Below are 19,556 nucleotides of genomic sequence, written 5' to 3' on the forward strand. Positions count from 1 at the left end.
CAGCGACAAGAGGAACTTCAGTTGCTTTCTAACATAGCCAAAAAGGCAGTCACAAGCCACCAGCTCGTCCTGCATCATCTCACAGTGAGTATATTTTAGGGCTTGCCCACACAGAAAGAGTCTTTCTCAAGGGCTGCATATGAACCACCACGCTGCTCATGCTCACACATAGAATGGCAGCTGATTGCAACCCACAAAGACATCTTGTTGTATCTCCACCAGCAGCTATCCAAGCCAGTCTTCCCCAAACTGGTGCCCCCCCCCAGATGTTCTGGGCTACAACTCCCTTCAGCCTTCTAAAATATATGGAGGGCACGAAGCTGGGACCGACCAATCCAATTGGTTCTTGCATGCATGGAAAGAAAATGGGAGACTGCAACACGCTAGAGAAGATTCAGTTACCCATCTGTTGCATCCCTGCTTGAACTATGGGATGGGCGGCTATAAGTGGCTCATTCATGACAGGTGCTGAGGAGCCTGTATTCTCTGGAGGTTGGAACAACAGGTTGGAAAAAGTGCTGGATGAGGGCTGCCGGCTTCTGAACTCTATCAAAGCAAAAAACAAACAAGATGCTGCTTATTCAGTGAGAACTGCTCACTTTAAATCTGCAAACCTTCTACAAAAGTTGAACTGTTGTTTTAGCACAAGGCAGATTCACATATATTAGTTCAAAGTGGGGGGGGACAATTTTTGTTCATATCTGATAATTGGTATTTACATCAATCTGGTCGTTTGTAAGTATTTCACTCTTGCCCAAAGAGTTCAAAGCAACATTTTAGCTCCATGACAATTCAGTGAGGTAGTGTAGATGAAGGAAAGTTAGGCTTTGCCTAAGACTAGCCAACAAAGGTCAATTCATATTTCTTACGTATAAACATCTGGGTTGTATCTAACAAGGTTTTACTCAGAATGAACCCACTAAAATAAATGGATCTAAGTTTGTCATGCCCGTTAATTTTAATAGGCTAACGCCGAGTAGAACAATTGTTGGATACTGCTTGCAGTTGTAAACTCTATGAAGCATAAAATAAGTATGCACATCTAGAAATTGACAGCAGGTGTGTACTATGGTGCCATAGCTGCCCCTTGATGTGCTTGTACAACATGTCCCTATGGGTTGCCGCACATGCATCTCTGTCTCATTCCCTGCAATGTTTGCCAATGTAAGCATGAATCTACAGCATATTTCAAGAGGTTGTTTGTTCACTCTGCCTTTGGACATCTGTTAATATTCTAACCAAATGCTGCACAATAGTTCTTAAGGTCAGGGAGCAGACTTTTTCGTTTATGCTTGGATAAAATTGAACACCATTTTGTATCAAGATGGCAGACTGCACCTTTCGAAACTAGACTGAATTTTCAGTTCCTTACAATTCCTGAGCAGTGCCAGGCACAAGGCAGCTAGTAAATATACAAACAGCAGATTTGCTCACCCCAAAAAGTGCAAATTGGGACATGAGATTTGCAGCGGCACAAACACTGGAACCTGCACTGCCAACATCAAAATCCAACCACAGTGACCTGATTTAGGCATTTACCTAAGTGCCTAAGTGAGTGGACATGTCAGTCTGATTTGCCCAATCCTTCCTTCTCAAAAATAAAAGGAAGGAAGATTGAAAAACTCATCCGTGTATATGGACACATTCCACTGCAGGCCTACGGAAGCACAATTGCTTCCACTCCCTGCCCGATCTACCAAGGGGCTGGTTAGGTTTATCAGGCTAGTTGGTTCAGAGTAAATGCGTACATTTCTTTTAAGTATTTTTATTGGGCTTTTAAAGAATTTTCATTGATTCCCTCGATTTCAGATTTATTTCTAAGGAGTCACATATCTAAACCTCTGGAGGAATTCCAGAGCTCCAACGGGACAGGTTCATTATCTCACCTGCCCCCTTCCAGCAGATTGCAGATCCTTTGGTAAGAGTTCCCTGTGCATTCCTCACCAGATAATACTTTAAGTGTTTCTGTTTCTTGGGCTGAGTGGTCAGCTTAAGATTGATGTGAATGGAAAACTCAGTAAAGTAGCAGAAGCCTTTCTTGCCGCAGCCGATACAATTGCCAGAGAAACCTGATGAAATAAACATACACAAAGATGGGAGAGAGATAAGCGACATAGTACAGATAATGCACTTCCAAGTTGTTTGGTGTGGCTGTTGGGAATTTATTTATTTTTTCCTCGCGTGTGTGTGCGCGCACACACACACACACACAAAGACACATAAATGTTGCAAGGGTGTCAACTGTTTCGAAATAAATGCCTGCATTTAATAACTCCCCCATCTCTTTAATTTGTAGTTTTAATGACATCTTGGAGAGGGATGGAAATCCCATTTCTCTTTGTTAAGAATGCCAGACAGACCAATCAATAGAGTGGTGGAAATGGGAAAGAATGACAAATTGATGTCATGGGATGGCTAAAAAACTTGGTTACACATTTTAGTTTTTAACAGTAGTGACCAGAACAATTAAAGACCTATTCGCAGGACCCTTTTAGCATGTGAGTAACTTGGGGGAAATTTGTTCTTATGTTGATTTCTAGCCGCTTCAACTTTCAGGGTGCTTGTCCTGTGCTTCCACTAGGATTAGGCTTTGGACACACCAGTAAATATTGCTTTTCAGACATCTGCAGCCATATTTCAAATTCCAAACATTGCCTCTGTTTTGTAGGCATCTTATTCAGGACTGAGTCAAAGTCAGGTAGGGAAGCACATTTCATGAAAAACATCACCCTAATGAAACACACATACCCTCCTTAGTTTGGCAATTGTCTGGGGAGGCCTGCATTCAAAGTAAGAGCAGGAAACACAACATAGAATATGACTGGGTTTTGTGACATCACCCTATAGCCAAATCTGATTGACTACATAGTATAGTCAGAAAACCTATTCGGAGTGAGCGTCATGCTTTCTCTCCTCACTCGGATTTGGCATAATGTGATGTCATTGTGTTGCTGACTATCAATGACTATCAATCATGAGAGCAATTTAATGTTGTGAATTTTATGTTGTGAGCCTGAGATCTATGGGTGAAGAATGGTATATATGTTTAATAATAATAATAATAATAATAATAATAATAATAATAATAATAATAATAGGATTGTCTGGCGTAGAAACCTTTGGTTTTCAAATAAACTTGCACTGAATCTGTATATCAGGGGGTAACAAGCAATGAACGGTATGTGAAAGCAGGGGGTTGTGAAACACACCCTTTCACCTTGACATATTTTCATGGGTGAGTTTGGGGCAGCCTTACTATACTATATTACAGCAAGCACAGGGGTCAAAACACAACACTAATCTTACCAGCAACTCAATAAATGGGATGCTCATTGTACGTAATGCCTAGGTTATACACAAACATCTGGACCTAGCACATAATAGTAGAGGGCTACTCATTCTGTAAGCAAGCTAAATAAAGCAGATTTTCCATATACATTGTAGATATGGCAAAGGTCAGGAGAGCTGAGCTATCCAGTATGCGTTCCAATTTATCTATGTCACAAGGCTGAGCCTGCAAGATGGCTAGAGATCAATATTTGTAGTCTGACAGATAAAGCCCTTTCACCTCTAGGTCATCAGTTCAAAACCAGCCTGCATCAAGAGTGACCGAAGGCTGTTACAATCTGATGAGTGTTCAGTGGTCTATGTTAATTACATTTGGCTGACTCCACCAGACATCATCTGAGAGACTAGCATCCCTCTTGGGTGCTGTGACATTTGGAGGAGGGAGGCCAAGGGCAGGTGGGGGGCGGGGGAAACTACAGAGAGGGAGAACAACTGAGCCCTCTATATTACATCTGGTCCCTCTGTGTCAGCTTCCAATGTTCCATTTCCCTGTTCACGCACTACAAACGTCTGAAGATATAATGCCAGAATGTGGTAATGGCCATCAACCTACACAACAACGAGGCAAATTTGTGGAGGATGAGACTATCAATGCCTACCAGTTACAATGGCTATATGTTGGCACCAGGATCAGACAGAGCATGTACTAGTTGCTGGGAAATAACAGCAGGAGAGGGCAGTTGCCCTCATCTCCTACTTATAGGATTTTTAAAGGTAAAGGTAAAGGGACCCCTGACCATTAGGGTCCAGTTGTGACCGACTCTGGGGTTGCGGCGCTCATCTCGCTTTATTGGCTGAGGGAACCGGCGTTCAGCTTCCGGGTCATGTGGCCAGCATGACTAAGCCGCTGCTGGCAAACCAGAGCAGCGGATGGAAACGCCGTTTAACTTCCCACTAGAGCGGTACCTATTTATCTACTTGCATTTTGACATGCTTTCGAACTGCTAGGTTGGCAGGAGCAGGGACCGAGCAACGGGAGCTCACCCCGTCGCGGGGAATCGAACTGCTGACCTACTGATCGGCAAGTCCTAGGCTCTGTGGTTTAACCCACAGCGCCACCCGCGAATAGGGGCATCTGTTTTTAGTCACTATGGGGCGAAATAGCGCTGGACTCTATAGGCCTTTGGTTTGATCTAGCAGGGTTCCTCTTATATTCTTAATGGCCATACACATTCAAAATGGAAGGACCACACTTCATAGTTGACCCTGACTTCAAAGATGTGTGTGATTTTAGCCGTTTTCTGGATATTGAATCTTAACATGGCAGACCCTCCAAGTGTCCCTATTTTCCAGGGACAGTCCCGGATTTACAGAAGCCTTCCCGGTTTCTGATTTGATCCTAGAACGCCCCTAGAATGCCCTTTTCCTTAGGATGTGCCTATTTTCATCAGAGAAGTGCTGGGGGGTGGGTATGGAGTTATGGGACCCCCGTGCCAAGGAGATAAGTAAATTACAAGTTTTAGAAGACATCTGAAGGCAGCCTTGTACAGTATAGGGAAGTTTTAAAATGTTTAATGTTTTATTGTGCTTTTATATATATTGGAAGCTGCTCAGAATAGCTGTGGCAACCTAGTTAGGTGGACAGTGTATTATTATTTATTACATATTATATATATATATAATATATATAATATATATAATATGGGATGGTCATTCCAGTTGCTGTACCTGTAATGGGGATTTGAGTCCAATCAAGAGGCAGGGTGGGGGAAATTGAGGATTCTCTTTTCCCGCCAAAAGAGTGTTATAAGTTTTCAGCCTGCCGGGCAGAAACAAGTACTATCCCATATTCCCTAGGGGTGGGGAAGATGAAGAGCAACACCATGCGTCGCCAAGTTTCAGCAAGAGGGGGGGTTCTTCTGGCAGCTGCAGAAGTGGTGAGGTGGCAGGGGGCAGAAGAGGGGGAGGCACATTCCTGTTTCTCCTCAGACGACATGTTGGGCCACCCTTGGAATTATAGGATAGTGCTTTGTTCTGCATGGCAGGCAAAAAGCCTCTAATGCTCTTCTAGCAGGAAAAGAGAATGAATCCTTGATATTTTCCCACCCTGGTTCTTCATTTCCCCCCGGAGAATTTTACCAAGCCTTCCTACAAGTGAGCATGGAGATAAACCGTGCAAACGCAGCTCTCTGGCAAAAGGGAGGAAGATAATAAGAAACAAGAGCTGCGCTGTTTATACGTCAGGACTTTCCTCAAGAGAGTAGAAGTAAAAAAAGGGGGGGGGGGGAAATAAGGAGGCCTTCTGGGGGAGAAGGGCAGGGAAACAATGGCAGGAGGAGGGTGCCCGGTTTATAGAGCGCCGTCCCTGGAGAAACAACAACAAGCAGTCTTATGGAACCTTAAAGACTAAGAAGTTTACTACAGCATAAACCTTTGTGAATGGGTGCTCACTTCATCAGATACATAAAATGTAATCCTCAGGTGGCAGCTATGATCTTTAAACTGCCACAGGACGCTGCAACCGACTCCACAGAATATCCTCTCAGCAAGATAGGGATGTACCCACTAGGTTAACAAAACCACTGTTTTCATCAAGACTTTTCATTATTCTAATACAGAGTGGCAAACCCGTGATCCTCCGGGATGCTGTTGGACTACAACTCACACCATCCCTGACCATTGGTCATGCTGGTTGGGCATGATGGAAGGTGGAATCCAACAACATCTGGAAGGCCACAGGTTACCCATCTCTGCTTTAATTTCTAATTTTGATCAGCCATTACTGAAAAATATTATCCCTTGTTGACCCTCGCCTTTCTTTCATTCTAAAGAACTGTATTAATAGGTTTGCAAGATTTAGAAGTTTATGAATGTTATTGTTGCAAAAAGCTTGGGAGGCTGTTATGTGGAGGCAACAAAACAAACAGGAAAGGGGTCTTAGCGCCCCATGCAGAGAGAGGCAATATTTTCTGTCTTAATGTATGGCACTGATTTAGAGATACATAGGACGTGTGTTTCCTAAAAGTACCGTGAAAAGCTTCGGAGAGGAAGTTCTCTCACATTGATGAACAAAGATTACTCAATAGCTAGAATACTTGCACCTCACAGGGAGAGGGTGCCAATATTTTGCATAAGAAGGCTAGACAGATTGGCGTTTTTTTAAAAAAGAAGAAGAAACCTCCAATATGACCAACTCAAGTAAGTCATGGAGGCAATCAAGCTGGAACCACCAAAGCAACCTTCTAAACAAAATCAATAAACGGACTTGATTTATGCCCCACAGGCATTTCACTAGCTTGTCATGAATATGAAACAGAAGTCAAAGAGGCTACTCAGGAAATTACTAAATGCACAGATATGTTTCCTTCCGAGCCTATATATGCCCTGTGGGCATCTCCACAGACAGTGGTGGAGCCAGCTCAGAAATGCTCAGGAAACCATTTAAGACACTTTTGGATGGGGTGCATTTCCCTTTTGTGAACAGTTTCCTTCAAGGTTATCAAACGAGATTAAGGAAGAAACAGGGTCCCCTGCTTTATGAAAAGAAATGGATGGAAAGAGAGAGAGGGGGGGGAAGAGAGCCATACCAAAGTAGATAAATAAAATTTGATTCCATCAGTTTAAAAATATTGAGCTTATTTGCAAGCAGGGCTTGATCTGAAGCCAAGCTTACCAAGCCTATTCCAGCTGGAGGATGTCTTAAAGAAAATCCTGATAACTTCTGAGTTGGCTCAGCAGTACCTGTTAGGGTCTATATAGGAGTCAATGAGCTCAGTTGTTCCACTGCAAGAACTCTGCCCTGAGATTTATAAATGGTTGTGTGTGTTTTTAAGAGCATCTCTGAATATCTGCAGAACTTATTTCCTCACCCATTTATTGATTTGATTACATTTATCTCCCACTTCACTGAATTCCAGGGGGTCACAACTAGATGACCCTTTGGGTCCCATCCAGCTCTACGGTTCTATGGTTCTATTATCTATGACTATCACCAAAGTGCAGGGGTGGAATGACTGGACATTCAAGTCGGGTCTGATACTTGTCATTTCCTCCTTTCAAAAATGATGGCTAGGAAATATCAGATGTTTTGGCTTCCACAAGAAAATGCTTTTCACTTAGAATTTGAATTTTTGAAATCTCCATTCCAATTCCAAATCATTCATGGATTGGGCAGAATTCATTGTCTCTTGGTCTCAATTATGTAAAATGGGGATATAATGACGGTCTTCCTCAAAGAGGTGGCCGTGAGAACAAAGGATGTATGCAACAGTTTGCCACCTACCATCTTCCTTCAAGTGCCTCAAATACAGGTGCATCTATGCAAAATTCAGCAGCATTTTTTATTGTTATCAGTACTCTGGGTGCTTCCAGGTAGATGTTTATTGTGGGATCAGTTCTGCTCTTGCATGCAAGTTTCTTTGCAGAGTCTGCACAATGTCCTCTGCATTAAAATGTCACTATCCCCACCCCGATTTAATCATGATTTAACCTCCCTAAGGAAAAATCAATAAGTTAATAACTCTATCTGTTTGCAGTAGCTAAAAAAAACTATTTTCAATACGAAGCACCCATCTGGAAGCATATTATAGTCTGCCCTAATCTATAGGCCAGGATTGGGAAAATTCTGGTCTGAGGGCGTAATCAGGCTGGGATAAGTCCCAATATGACCCGCGAGGCCAGATCCCCCAAGCTACAAACACCTGATGTCATCTGTAACATCAGGTGGCAGACAGGTAAAGACGCAGCTACCAATGCACAATAGGGAGCCTTGAAGTGCACTCTCAACTATGTATTGACAAGGGAGGCTCGCTGTCACTGCCAATCAGCTAACTGGTAGTGAGGCAAGCCAGCTGGGATTGGCTATGCTATGGAGTTTCGCCCGGGGTACTCCACAGCACAGGCAATCCCAACCCCACCTGGCTGAGATTGGATTCTTCTTTTTAGTGCAGCTTGTGGTGCTACAAAGGGGAAACGGGTCATCTGCCATCGTAGTGATGTCAGGCAATTGAGAGGTGGGCAGACCAAAGCCCACCAGTCAAAATGGCCGAATGAGAGTAGGGAAACAAGGATCCCACCCAACAACCAGATTCTGTTCCTCTACTCTACTCTACTCTACTCTAAAGCAGCATGGCCCAGTTTATTAATCCACTTTCACTTATTCCACACTGCTTTAGCAGGCTAGATGGACCGTGAAATGAATTCCTACCATCCAGATCAAAGGCGAATCTAGGGGAGTGCAACCAATTCAGTTGCACTGGGCGTGGGGCTTCTGGGGTGCTGCAGAAGGTGCCAAAACCATGACATCCAACGGAAGGCAAAATTCACCACTGGATTATGGCATCACACAGGGTGCCACTGAAATCTGAGACGCCAAGGTCCGTCACTGTCCAGATTCCAGAGCAACACAATCAGAGAGTGACAGAGACCAAAACACACCATGCTATGAATCACCGATTTCAATAATACGGACATTTCTTGTTGTGCAAGCAATTTGAGATGTGGGTCAGTTCACACACACAAGCATACATCCCTCGAGGCAGGCATTATTATATCCCATGTGACCATCCTTGTGTAGTGCATGTCACTGTGGTCTGAGGCAACAAGAGGAAGCAAGAGAAATTAGGAATCCTTGAAGTTGTTGAGCTTTGAAAATTCAGTCACAAGTTGCTGAGATCTAAACTCTCCAGAAAGATATGTGGGCTGAAACTTCGTCATCCGCCAGCTTTTGCTCTCCCTAAATTTTTCAATATGGTTATTAAATCAAATACATGAAAATTCTTCCAGAAATCAAATATTTTGGGGGGACATACAGGAATTGGAGGTGTAAATGCGAATTTTCATTGTGATTACTTTTAATTGCATGTTAATGCAGAAATAAGATGGAACAGAGTTATGGATGAGCACATGTGGAAATGTCACAGATTGAAATAGACAGACTGTTCCATCCCTGCTGCTATGCATCTGATATGGTATTGTTCTCTTGTGTGCGGTCAGATTGCCACAAGGAAATGCTCGTGTCATCATAACATCATTGCTTGGTCCCTTAAGGACAATTGAAATATCCTAGCCACAAATATTACATATGCACCTTGATGAAGAAGGTACGCATTATCAAGGAAACATGTAAAGATGCACCTTCAGATGTTTTATACAGAACTGACTTTGAAGATTTGCTACTAGACAGAGTCATGCATTTTAAAAGCAGAAAGCAAAGCACAACAAACTTGCCACCAGAAATTCTGCCAGCACAAGGGGAACCTCTGCTTCAGTTGGTGCTGAAACATAATTTTAAATGTTTAGAAATGAACACAGAAATAACTTGAAGGGCAATAAGCCAACGTGTTAGCTGCACACAAAAGCATTGCAAATAACTACTAAACCTGATCCTTTTGTGTGTTGACTTAGAAGACACACCACTGCGTTCAACGGAGCTTACTCCCAAGTGAGTGTGCACAGGATTGTAGGCTTAGCGTTATTATTACCAAATGTTTCTTACTACTTTTTCCCCCTTCTTCTGGTTTAGCGTGCAATTAACACATATACTACTTCCTCTGTGTTAACAGCCTTAGGAACCTTAGGCTGTTAATAGCGCTAGCCATGAATGGGCTGAGTGGTTCAACATTGCTGCTTGTATCTTTAAAATGACAACGCACCACAAATTTACAGCCCTTTTAATTCCTTTACGGTCGCAGGCCAATTGTACTGTGACCCATCAAAGTCAGCAAGATCTCATGGCAAGACACATTATTGCCAGATGAAGTTATATACTCCACCGCTTCTCACAAAGCTGGTTGTAAACTCAGATCCCAAATTTATTTATACTGGGCTCACATTGCATCCTTTTGATTTTTATTGGCATCGCTTTGTAGCTCCTTGTTGCCTGGCAATATTGTTAGGAGCAACCCTAACAGCAAATGCATTTACTCTCAAATACATAAGAATTCAATATGGTGCGGAACACCATATGTGAAGCTCTCAAGAACTGTGTGTGACAGAGCACCAAGTGATTAGAGTTTCTTCAAAGTTAAACACCAGGCCTAACTAGTAGCTTGGGAAAATGTTATTTAATTGCCTTGTTTAGTGCTCATCACACTTTTTTTCCTCCCTAGAGTTTGTTTTGTACCAAGATCCTAACCCACTCACACTAATTCTAGCAAAGTAGACGATCATCTTTCCATCCATCACATGTGTATCTCACTTCTCCTTCCAGTTGCTTAGAGCAGCCTATGTAAGATTAACACTGTCTCTTCTCCTCACAGATCAGTAAAGTACGCTGGGTAAAAGAGAGTGAGAGGCTGACCCAAAGTCACCCTTCACAACTAGTTCAAGTCCAAGAGCAAGGCTGCATACACACCACACATTTTAAGGCATATATTCTGCCCCCAAAGAAGGCTGGAAACTGTAGCTTATGCCTCAGAGAGCTACGATTTCCAGCACACTTAACAAACCAGTTCCCATAACTCTTTCTCTTGTGAGGGGATGTGCTTTAAATTTAGGGCATGCACACAGCCCTAGATTCTATCTACGCCACAAAGGCCCTAAACAGGTCTGCCATATTTCCAAGGTACTATAATTAGAATTGCAGTTATGGGGCATGAGTGTTGAATAGTTGGTGCAGCTAGGACTGGACCTCAGGGAGCCACAGCTCAGAGACTCTCTCCCAGTAGAACTACTCAGGGAGAGGGTGAGTGGGAATTTGAACCCGAGTTTCCCTGGTCCTAACCCATACTCTAACCACTACAACCCGCCGGATAGGGGTTTTAGATAAACCACAGAGCCTAGGACCTGCCGATCAGAAGGTTGGCGGTTCGAATCCCCGGAACGAGGTGAGCTCCCGTTGCTCAGTCCCTCCTCCTGCCAACCTAGCAGTTCGAAAGCATGTCAAAGTGCAAGTAGATAAATAGGTACTACTCCGGCGGGAAGGTAAACGGCGTTTCCGTGAACTGCTCTGGTTCGCCAGAAGCTGGCCACATGACCCGGAAGCTGTACGCTGGCTCCCTTGGCCAATAAAGCGAGATGAGCGCCGCAACCCCAGAGTCGGCCACGACTGGACCTAATGGTCAGGGGTCCCGTTTACCCATATATATAATAAAGAAGGTGATGAGACTAAGAAAGCAGCAGGGAGTAGTGTTGCTATATGTCCAGAATTTCCCAGGCATATTCTGGATTTGTCTGTCAAAAACAGTGTCCGGACAGAATTTCTGAGGATCGGTTAAAATGTTCAGGGAAACCTAGGCATATGGAAACCCATGTCAGAAAAAAACAATTTGTGTCCAGATTTTCACTTTTAGAAATATGACAACCCTAGGGAGCCTCTGTTTCTGTGCAGCCAGCTTCACTAATGGGTTGCTATCACAAACCACATCTCAAAAGAGAAGAGGAACAGGTTGTATATCAACACAAGATGAGATCAAAGACAGCTGGCTTTGGAAATGTCCATAAACGGCCTAGTAATTCAAGGTGTCGCCTGAGCAACTGTAAATGCAAACTGATCTGACAATGAGTGTAACCTTGGACTGGATTAAAGGTAACGCAGCATCTGCAAAATAGAGGTTCACTCCGTACCTTTCCTTAAGCTCAGCCATCTGCACAGAAGGTTAAATCGTTCCAAAACAAGGACGAATACCAGGAATCAAAATGAGATGGGGCTAATCTTGTCATTTCTCCCTGACAACAGAAACTGGAAACCTTGGCCCTCCAGAAATGGTTTATCTCCAACTCCCATCAGTTCCAGTCAACATGGCAGTAGTCAAGGACGATGGCAGTCAATAATCCCACAAAATCTTAGAGGGCCACAGGGTCCTTGACTTACAGCAATGCTGTGATCACAGCCGCCACTTACCTAGCAAGGCATTGCGCCCCTGGTCATCAGGCAGAAATCTCTTATCTACGGCACACACTAAAAGGTGATCCGGTAAGTTTGGTGACTTGGCGCCAACCAGTACAAACCCTGAAGGCACTTCAATTGGGTCGTTTGAAACCGATGCTAATCTCAAATCTTTACCAGCCTGGCAGAAACCTGGAGGAGGAAAAACAGCAGCACTATTTTAATCAAATGATATACCGTAGGTTATGTATGAACTGGTGGAATAAATTATACTCAAGAAAAGAAAAGAAAAGAAAAGAAAAGAAAAGAAAAGAAAAGAAAAGAAAAGAGCCAAGGTGTTTTAAAGAAATAAATTCCTCTCGGAACTGTGGGTCCAGGATAAAATTAATAAATCCCCACTGAATATGCACGGTTACATCTACATATCTCTCATTACAGTCATACCTCGGGTTGAAGTAGCTTCGGGATGAATATTTTCAGGTTGCGCTCCGTGGCGACCCGGAAGTAACAGAGAGCATTACTTCTGGGTTTCGCCGCTCACGCATGCACAGACGCTCAAAATGACGTCACACGCATGCGGAAGCAGCGAAACACGACCCGCGCACGCGCAGTCGCATCTTACATTCACTTCAGAATGCGAACGGGGCTCCGGAACGGATCCCGTTCGCATCCAGAGGTACCAGTGTATTTTGATTCAAATGTGTAAAGGGGTGAGGGATTGATGCAGAAGTACGGACAGAAAAACTGCCTAAGCTGTACAAGTTCAGAAACAATCCCATTCTTTCCTTACAATGTAACACAGCGGAATAAATTAACAAACGAGAGGGGAATATTTGCATATGCATTTTTAAAGGAAAATGGCTCCAATAATAAAGTGTGTGTGATGTGGGAATAGAAACCCAGCCAGATGGGTGGAGTATTATTATTATTATTATTATTATTATTATTATTATTGACTCTGGTCACCCAGAGAGACGGGTGGACAGTCGCTACGAGGGAAATTCTGGATCATATTGTCTGAAGATTTGCGCATCACCTTTCGCAAAACAGTAAGCAGGAAGTGGTAATAAGGTTAATATAAGCAAATTCAGCATTCCAAAGCGGGTAAAAAGCTGCAGTGGTGAAAGCACATGGGAAGGACAATGGCAAGGATGAGGGACACACTGAGCGGCATTTTTCCAAACATATGCAAGGGCCCTCACAGGAAAGTTAGTACCCAGTTAATGAGGTCCTAAATTTCACACAGAGAAACCAGGAAATGGAGCAACAACCGAGAGACAATAATTGACGAGACATTGGAATGAGGCAGAGGCCAAACCAACGGCATGTGCTCTTTTCGGCGCCAGATTGCACAAAAAAGGAGCTGCTACAGACATGCCCTGAAGCACATCCTTTTTTAAAAAAAGAAAGAAAGAAAAGAAATTAGTACATATGGATACTAGATTTCTCAATAAATAGCAAAGTGCAAGTGACAACATAAACATGGGACTTCAGTAGGCTAGCCGGTCTCGGGACTCAGTCTAAGGTGGCAATGTATCTTATTTTACAGTCCTCTTAGCTGAAGAGCTGTCAGGTCTAATTCCAGTTTAAAGATGAAGAACCATAAGAAGAGAGAACCAGGAATTGCCCATCAAAAGGGAGCCCCTGGGCAGCAAACCAGTCAGGCACATAGGTTACCTGCTCAGTCTTCTTCACTGTGGTGAGATGTATTGTATTTCTATTTAAATTGTTTAAAGTAATTATTTCTAAATTTGCATCTGTGCGTATAAATTAACATGTGCAATTATTATATGCAACTCAGGGCTTCTACTTTTTGCAGTGTACATGTGGCATCCCGTCCAGAAGGAGCTAAGTAATTTTCAAGTCAAAAAGGTGGACACTGAATTAATTGAAAATAAAGACTACTCTTTTACTTTATAGAAAACAACTCTGGTATGCAAATACTCATTAAAAACGAATATCTGAGCTTACCATTCAAGATACCCTAAATTTCTCTGTACAACATCCATAGATGTTCTGGAATGTGCCATTCTGAGTCATGTTTTGCTAACAATTATACAATAGTATCTCCATTCTCAAACTGTAAAAATCTCTGTTCGGATTAATACTTTCTTTAGAAGTTGTAATAATACCAAACATTTTAAAACAAGCTGACCCAAACAGATTAAAAGCAATCCACAATTATTATCATTTCCCCCCAAAATCTTATTATCCTAAAGGTAATTTTTCATGCAAAATTCAATCTGCAAAGTTCATTGTGACATCCTATTTTTCACTGAGGAATTCTGAGCAGTACCATTTCAGAATTCAGGTGGGGGCTCACATAACGGAATGTTCCTTCATAAATAAAACTCTCAGTGCTACTCTGTTAAGTGAAAATCAGGGTGTAAATAGAAGACAAATGTGATAATCTCGGGGAGAAGATTAGACTAGAACCACTCTCTCTGACTTTGCTATGTGGAGAAATAAATGCACATTCAATGATGGGGGCTTCCACTTGCAGTCCCAAATAGCCCAGCCTAAACATCAACTAGGCCTCAGAATTAAGCATGGATCCCAGTGAAAGCAGCAGAAATGACGCAGTCCTGATTAGTTTAAGTCCACGACTGAATGTAGCCATGCCTAAGGCTTGCTGGATTGAACTCTCGGGTTTCATTCTGTGTGAAAGGATCAACTCTTAGTCAGGCGTGCCAACTCTGTGGGGTTGAAGCCTCTACAGCCCTCCGCCATGTCCACTGGAAGAGGGCTCAGCATCCCCAATCTTGAGGGAGCGGAGAAGGCCTGAGGGAATGTCACCCGGATGTGGTGTGGCCTCTCCTGATGCAACAGTCGTCATGTGCACACGCAATGCTGGGTGCAACTCGGCGCATGTGCTCTCAGTCATCGGTGTGAAGAAGCCGCTTCATCTGCGTGCACCTCTAAATGTGCCACCCAGCTGTATGAATTTCTTACCGTCAGTAGTGCAACCACCTTCAGGAGGCGGCTTCATCTGATAAGTGATAGGGGGGCTGCTTGATTCTGAACTTTCCTCCTCTTCCTCTTCTTCCTCCTCATCTTCCTCATTATCCACTCTGTTGCCTGCTAAAAGGTATCGTGAGCACAGTCACCAGAGGTCAGGTAAATGGTGCATTCAGATGAGAGGAAATAACGTTTCTCCCCCTTTATCAGCGAGAGCTGTTTCGCAATTTCAGCCGCAGATACCAAGCTTCAAATACGGCAGTGAGGACTGCGCTGAGTTAATGAGCTAAACAGCAGCTTGAAACAAATCTTAGGGCAGCTTCCGACTTTACAGAAAAGCAGGTAAATAAAGGGAACAGGTGTGAGTTTGGTGTAAGAGAAGAAAAGCACCCATAGCACTTTCCGGAATAATAAGTCACTCAACTCACAATAAATGACATGTGAACCTCCTCCATCAAGAGACACAGCATGTTCATGTGATAAGAAAGTGGCCTGTGATTTTTGAACCATGGTAACTGTCTCACAGACGCAAGGAATCAAGTCAAGCTGCAGTTGTGGAGTGACAAACGTGCTTGTGTGAACTCACAAGCATCCCAAGGGGGCAGGGGCGAATCCACCAACTTCCCACCTAAGGTTCTTGTGAACTGGTCCACTATATCTTGTCCTATACGATTTACCTGATCCAGTGGAGCAGGACTAAGAAACACAGAGTCCAACAGAACCCTGCTTCCCTCATCCCCACACCAGTGCAAGATCATGGGAACATGTGAGGGCAGAATGAGGGGGTGCCGAAAGGAATAGGAGATCTTGGGCGTGTTTCCCATATCCGCTTCCAGCCCTGTCCTCCATTTGCCACGCAAGTTGCTTGCGCAATAATTCCATGGCACTGAGAGAGGAGGACTGTCTGGGATATTATTTTATTATTTATTTCCTAAAAGTGACACACCATGTGATTGTTGTTTTTTTAAAGGAAGAAAACCTTCTAGCGGTTTAGGAAAAAAAGCTAAAACAATAAACTCAAGCAAAATTTACAACAGTCCTTTAAAACATGCAAAAGTTAAAATGCTAAATCAGATTTAAAAACATCTCAACCTCCCAAGCTTGCTAGTTAAAGTAAAGGTAAAGGGACCCCTGACCATTAGGTCCAGTCGTGACTGACTCTGGGGTTGCGGCACTCATCTCGCTTTATTGGCCAAGGGAGCCGACGTACAGCTTCTGGGTCATTTGGCCAGCATGACTAAGCCGCTTCTGGCGAACCAGAGCAGCGCACAGAAATGCCGTTTACCTTCCCACCAGAGCGGTACCTATTTATCTACTTGCACTTTGACATGCTTTTGAACTGCTAGGTTGGCAGGAGCAGGGACCAAGCAACGGGAGCTCACTCCGTCGCGGGGATTCGAACCGCCAACCTTCTGATCGGCAAGTCCTAGGCTCTGTGGTTTAACCCACAGCGCCACCTGCGTCCCTTTAAGCATGCTAGTTAGGCTTGTCTAAATGTAAATGTGTTTAGCAGGCACTGAAAAGAGTGCCGTGAAGGTGCCTGCTTGATATCAATAGAAAGGGAGTTACAAAAGTCTAGGTGCTGCAACATTAAACGATTGTGAAGTTCCCATTCACTATAATGAATGCTTGCACTGCTTAAACTCACATTGGGGGATATGAGGGATGAGGACAATTGCACAGCACTGGATCAAGGCCTTCAAATACTCAAGATGTATGCAAACTATGATTTTGAGATGCCTTTGGTGTATTCATAGTACCAGCGTAAACCAATATTTGTAGATCAGCTCTTCAAAACTTCAATATACATACACAACCCTTTAAAGGGCAGTCATTATAAAAGCATGATTATTTTTGTCCAGAGCTGCATTAAGCTCTACATGCTTTGAGGCACTGAGCAAACTGGGCCAGATTCAGTTGACAAATAAAACCTTGCTTAATATATTCAGTTAGGTTACAGCTATTGATGTGTTAAGTGTTTGAATTAAACATAAGGCATACATTAAGCATGAATAAAGCACAGGTTCGATATAAGCCACAGAGAATTTAGTTAACTTGGTACGAAGCAGTCACATAAATTTTGACTACATGCCAAAAGGAAAATGGCAGGAAAATCTATGAAAATAACACAGCTGTCCAGCAAAAGCATCCAAGCAAAGATCACAACCACTCTGAACATCAGTTGTTTTGCTGAGCAGCGTAATGCAAAAGAAAGACATTGCCTGCGGTCTGAAGTCTAGGAGTGCCCTTTTGTTCCAACGGTTTTGCCTGAAAAGGCTCAGAAGCAGACTTCATGGCAAACAACGATGACAAGCGCTAGTCTATTTTATTATTGTACTTTCAGCCTGCAATCATATAAATAAAAGAGGCAGACTACAGAGGAAATTGTTGGGAGAATATAAACAAATACTGCCTCTCCGTTAACTATGCAATTTTTAATTTATTGTGTCTGTTTTCAAGAGGGCAAGAACACATCCCCTCTCGGCCAATGAAATAAATGGTTAGCTAATGAGAATAAAATCGGTCCAGATATTGATTTTTGTGTTAGGCTGCGTATACAGGCACACCAAAAATCACCTGGCTACAGCGTGGACCTCTCAAAAGCACTAGAATCCAACAGTAGAGTTGGAAGGGACCTTGAGGATCATCTAGTCCAACCCCCTGGGCTATGGAGCTGTTCCATATGGGGACTGAACCTGCAACCTTGGTGTTATCGGCACCATGCTCTAACCAACTGAGCTATCTCACCCAGCTATCTGCTTTTTAAAAATGTTGGATACGCCCAAACTCCGTTCCTGAAACTCTTCTGTGATTGCCCCTAGACTCTGCCCATCTACCAGAAGTTTTCATTTCAAGAATTGGCAGTATTTTAAGTCCAACTGATTTCAATAAGAATTAAACATGTGCTTAAATCCCTTCCAGTGAAATCAATGGTTTTCTAAATTACTTTTATGGCTGGGTTGTTCTCATTATTATTTTGCTCAAGGTTATTGCTCCTAGCAACAAGCGTTAACTGTCTTCTGGCCCTTTAATAACGAGAAGATGATAAGGTGGGACTAGGAAGACCACTACGCTATTCCGCATAGCGGTGCCCTGGCATTTTGTGGACATTTTATTTTATAATTTTAAAAACTATTTGTGAAGCATGAACACTTCCTTCCCCCCTCTCATGGAAGGGCACATTTTGCAACCCCCTTGTTATTTTTGTAAAAAGATATGGCAAACAGCCTACCCCTTGGAAGCAAGGCTATTCCCATATTGCACCTCAATAGGCTATCATTCTCCAGCCACACAATAGCAATTAGGCAGTATTAAAACCAATGGGCAATTTATACACATTTTAAATGAAATAATTAAATATTTTTTCTGCCCTGTCGGCATGCATGCTTTTTAAAATAATAAAATAGTAGTAATAATAATAATAATAATAATAATAGTAATCATCATCATCATCATCTGGATAAACGCACTTAGTTCTTGCTAAATATATATATACACACACACACACATACATACATACACACACACACACACACACACACAAAGAACACCAGGATTAGGACCCAGTGATTTGTTAAATCCATTAACAAGTGTGAAAAGAGTTCTTTTGTTTTAAAACAAGGACCATGTTATGGCAGCATCTTCTCCCAGTTGATGTCATAACCCACTTTTGTGACATCAGACTTTGCTGAAATCTAAGGTTCATTAAATCTAAGGTTTTCCATGTGGGGAGCAAGCAGTGGGAGCAGATGGACACTTAAACAATGGTGATGTGTTTTTTCCATGCAAATGAAAAAGTCCTTGTTCAGCTTGGAAGAAAGGAAGGAGAGAGGGAAATATGTGTGCAATGGCCACGGATTTGTTCCTAAATAGGATTTTTCCATAGGTGGTGAGTAGCTATATCATTCAAAACTATTTGAGTAATATTTCAATTATGTTTCAATTCAATTGCCTAAAGACCCCGCCATATTGCATTGATAATTATTCTTTCCACGCCGTAATTAGACTGCTTTGAAAGGAAGTGTGCTCATGAAAAGAAGATACAAAGGAAATGCCCTTCAAGCCAATAAAGAGAGACCAGCAATTAACAGGAGGAAATAGTTGCACCAGAAGAATAATGATGCCTGCATACTGTCAGATCCACAGAGGTTCCTGAAGTTTAGCAGTAAAACAAGTTGGCTTGGTGGGTGGTGAAGTGATTCCAGTGACTTTGCTTGGGGGATCGGAATATCATGTTTGAACGCTTATTTATTCATCATTTAATCAACTTTCTGTTCCACCCTTCCTCCCAAAGCAGCCAAGGACAGCAAACAATAAAACAGCAACCACCGCAACAAATAATAATTAAAAAAATTACAAACCATCAAATATCATTTCAAGGTTGCCAGAAACAGTTATTTTCCAGCCATCAAATGCCTAGGTGAACAGGAATGTTTTTTATTTAAAATTCCAGTGTTAATAACGAGGGAGAAAGATGCCCCTA

The 19,556-nt window shown here is 42.7% G+C and overlaps 1 protein-coding gene across 3 annotated transcripts in view; it reads right to left on the minus strand.

Annotated features, from left to right (window-relative positions):
• GREB1 (growth regulating estrogen receptor binding 1) overlaps positions 1–19,556 on the minus strand; it is a 90,663-nt gene that overhangs the window by 37,941 nt on the left and 33,166 nt on the right. For all 3 annotated transcript variants that reach the window (XM_082218157.1, XM_082218158.1, XM_082218159.1), the window contains 4 exons: positions 15,068–15,196; positions 12,131–12,307; positions 1,887–2,069; positions 403–546 (listed from right to left, as the gene is read on the minus strand). In XM_082218157.1, coding sequence (XP_082074283.1) covers positions 403–546; positions 1,887–2,069; positions 12,131–12,307; positions 15,068–15,196 — 633 coding nt within the window. The remainder of the gene's footprint in view (positions 1–402; positions 547–1,886; positions 2,070–12,130; positions 12,308–15,067; positions 15,197–19,556) is intronic.

This window comes from Podarcis vaucheri (assembly GCF_965113315.1).
Source record: "Podarcis vaucheri genome assembly, chromosome: 3".
In the NCBI taxonomy this organism is placed as follows: domain Eukaryota; kingdom Metazoa; phylum Chordata; class Lepidosauria; order Squamata; family Lacertidae; genus Podarcis; species Podarcis vaucheri.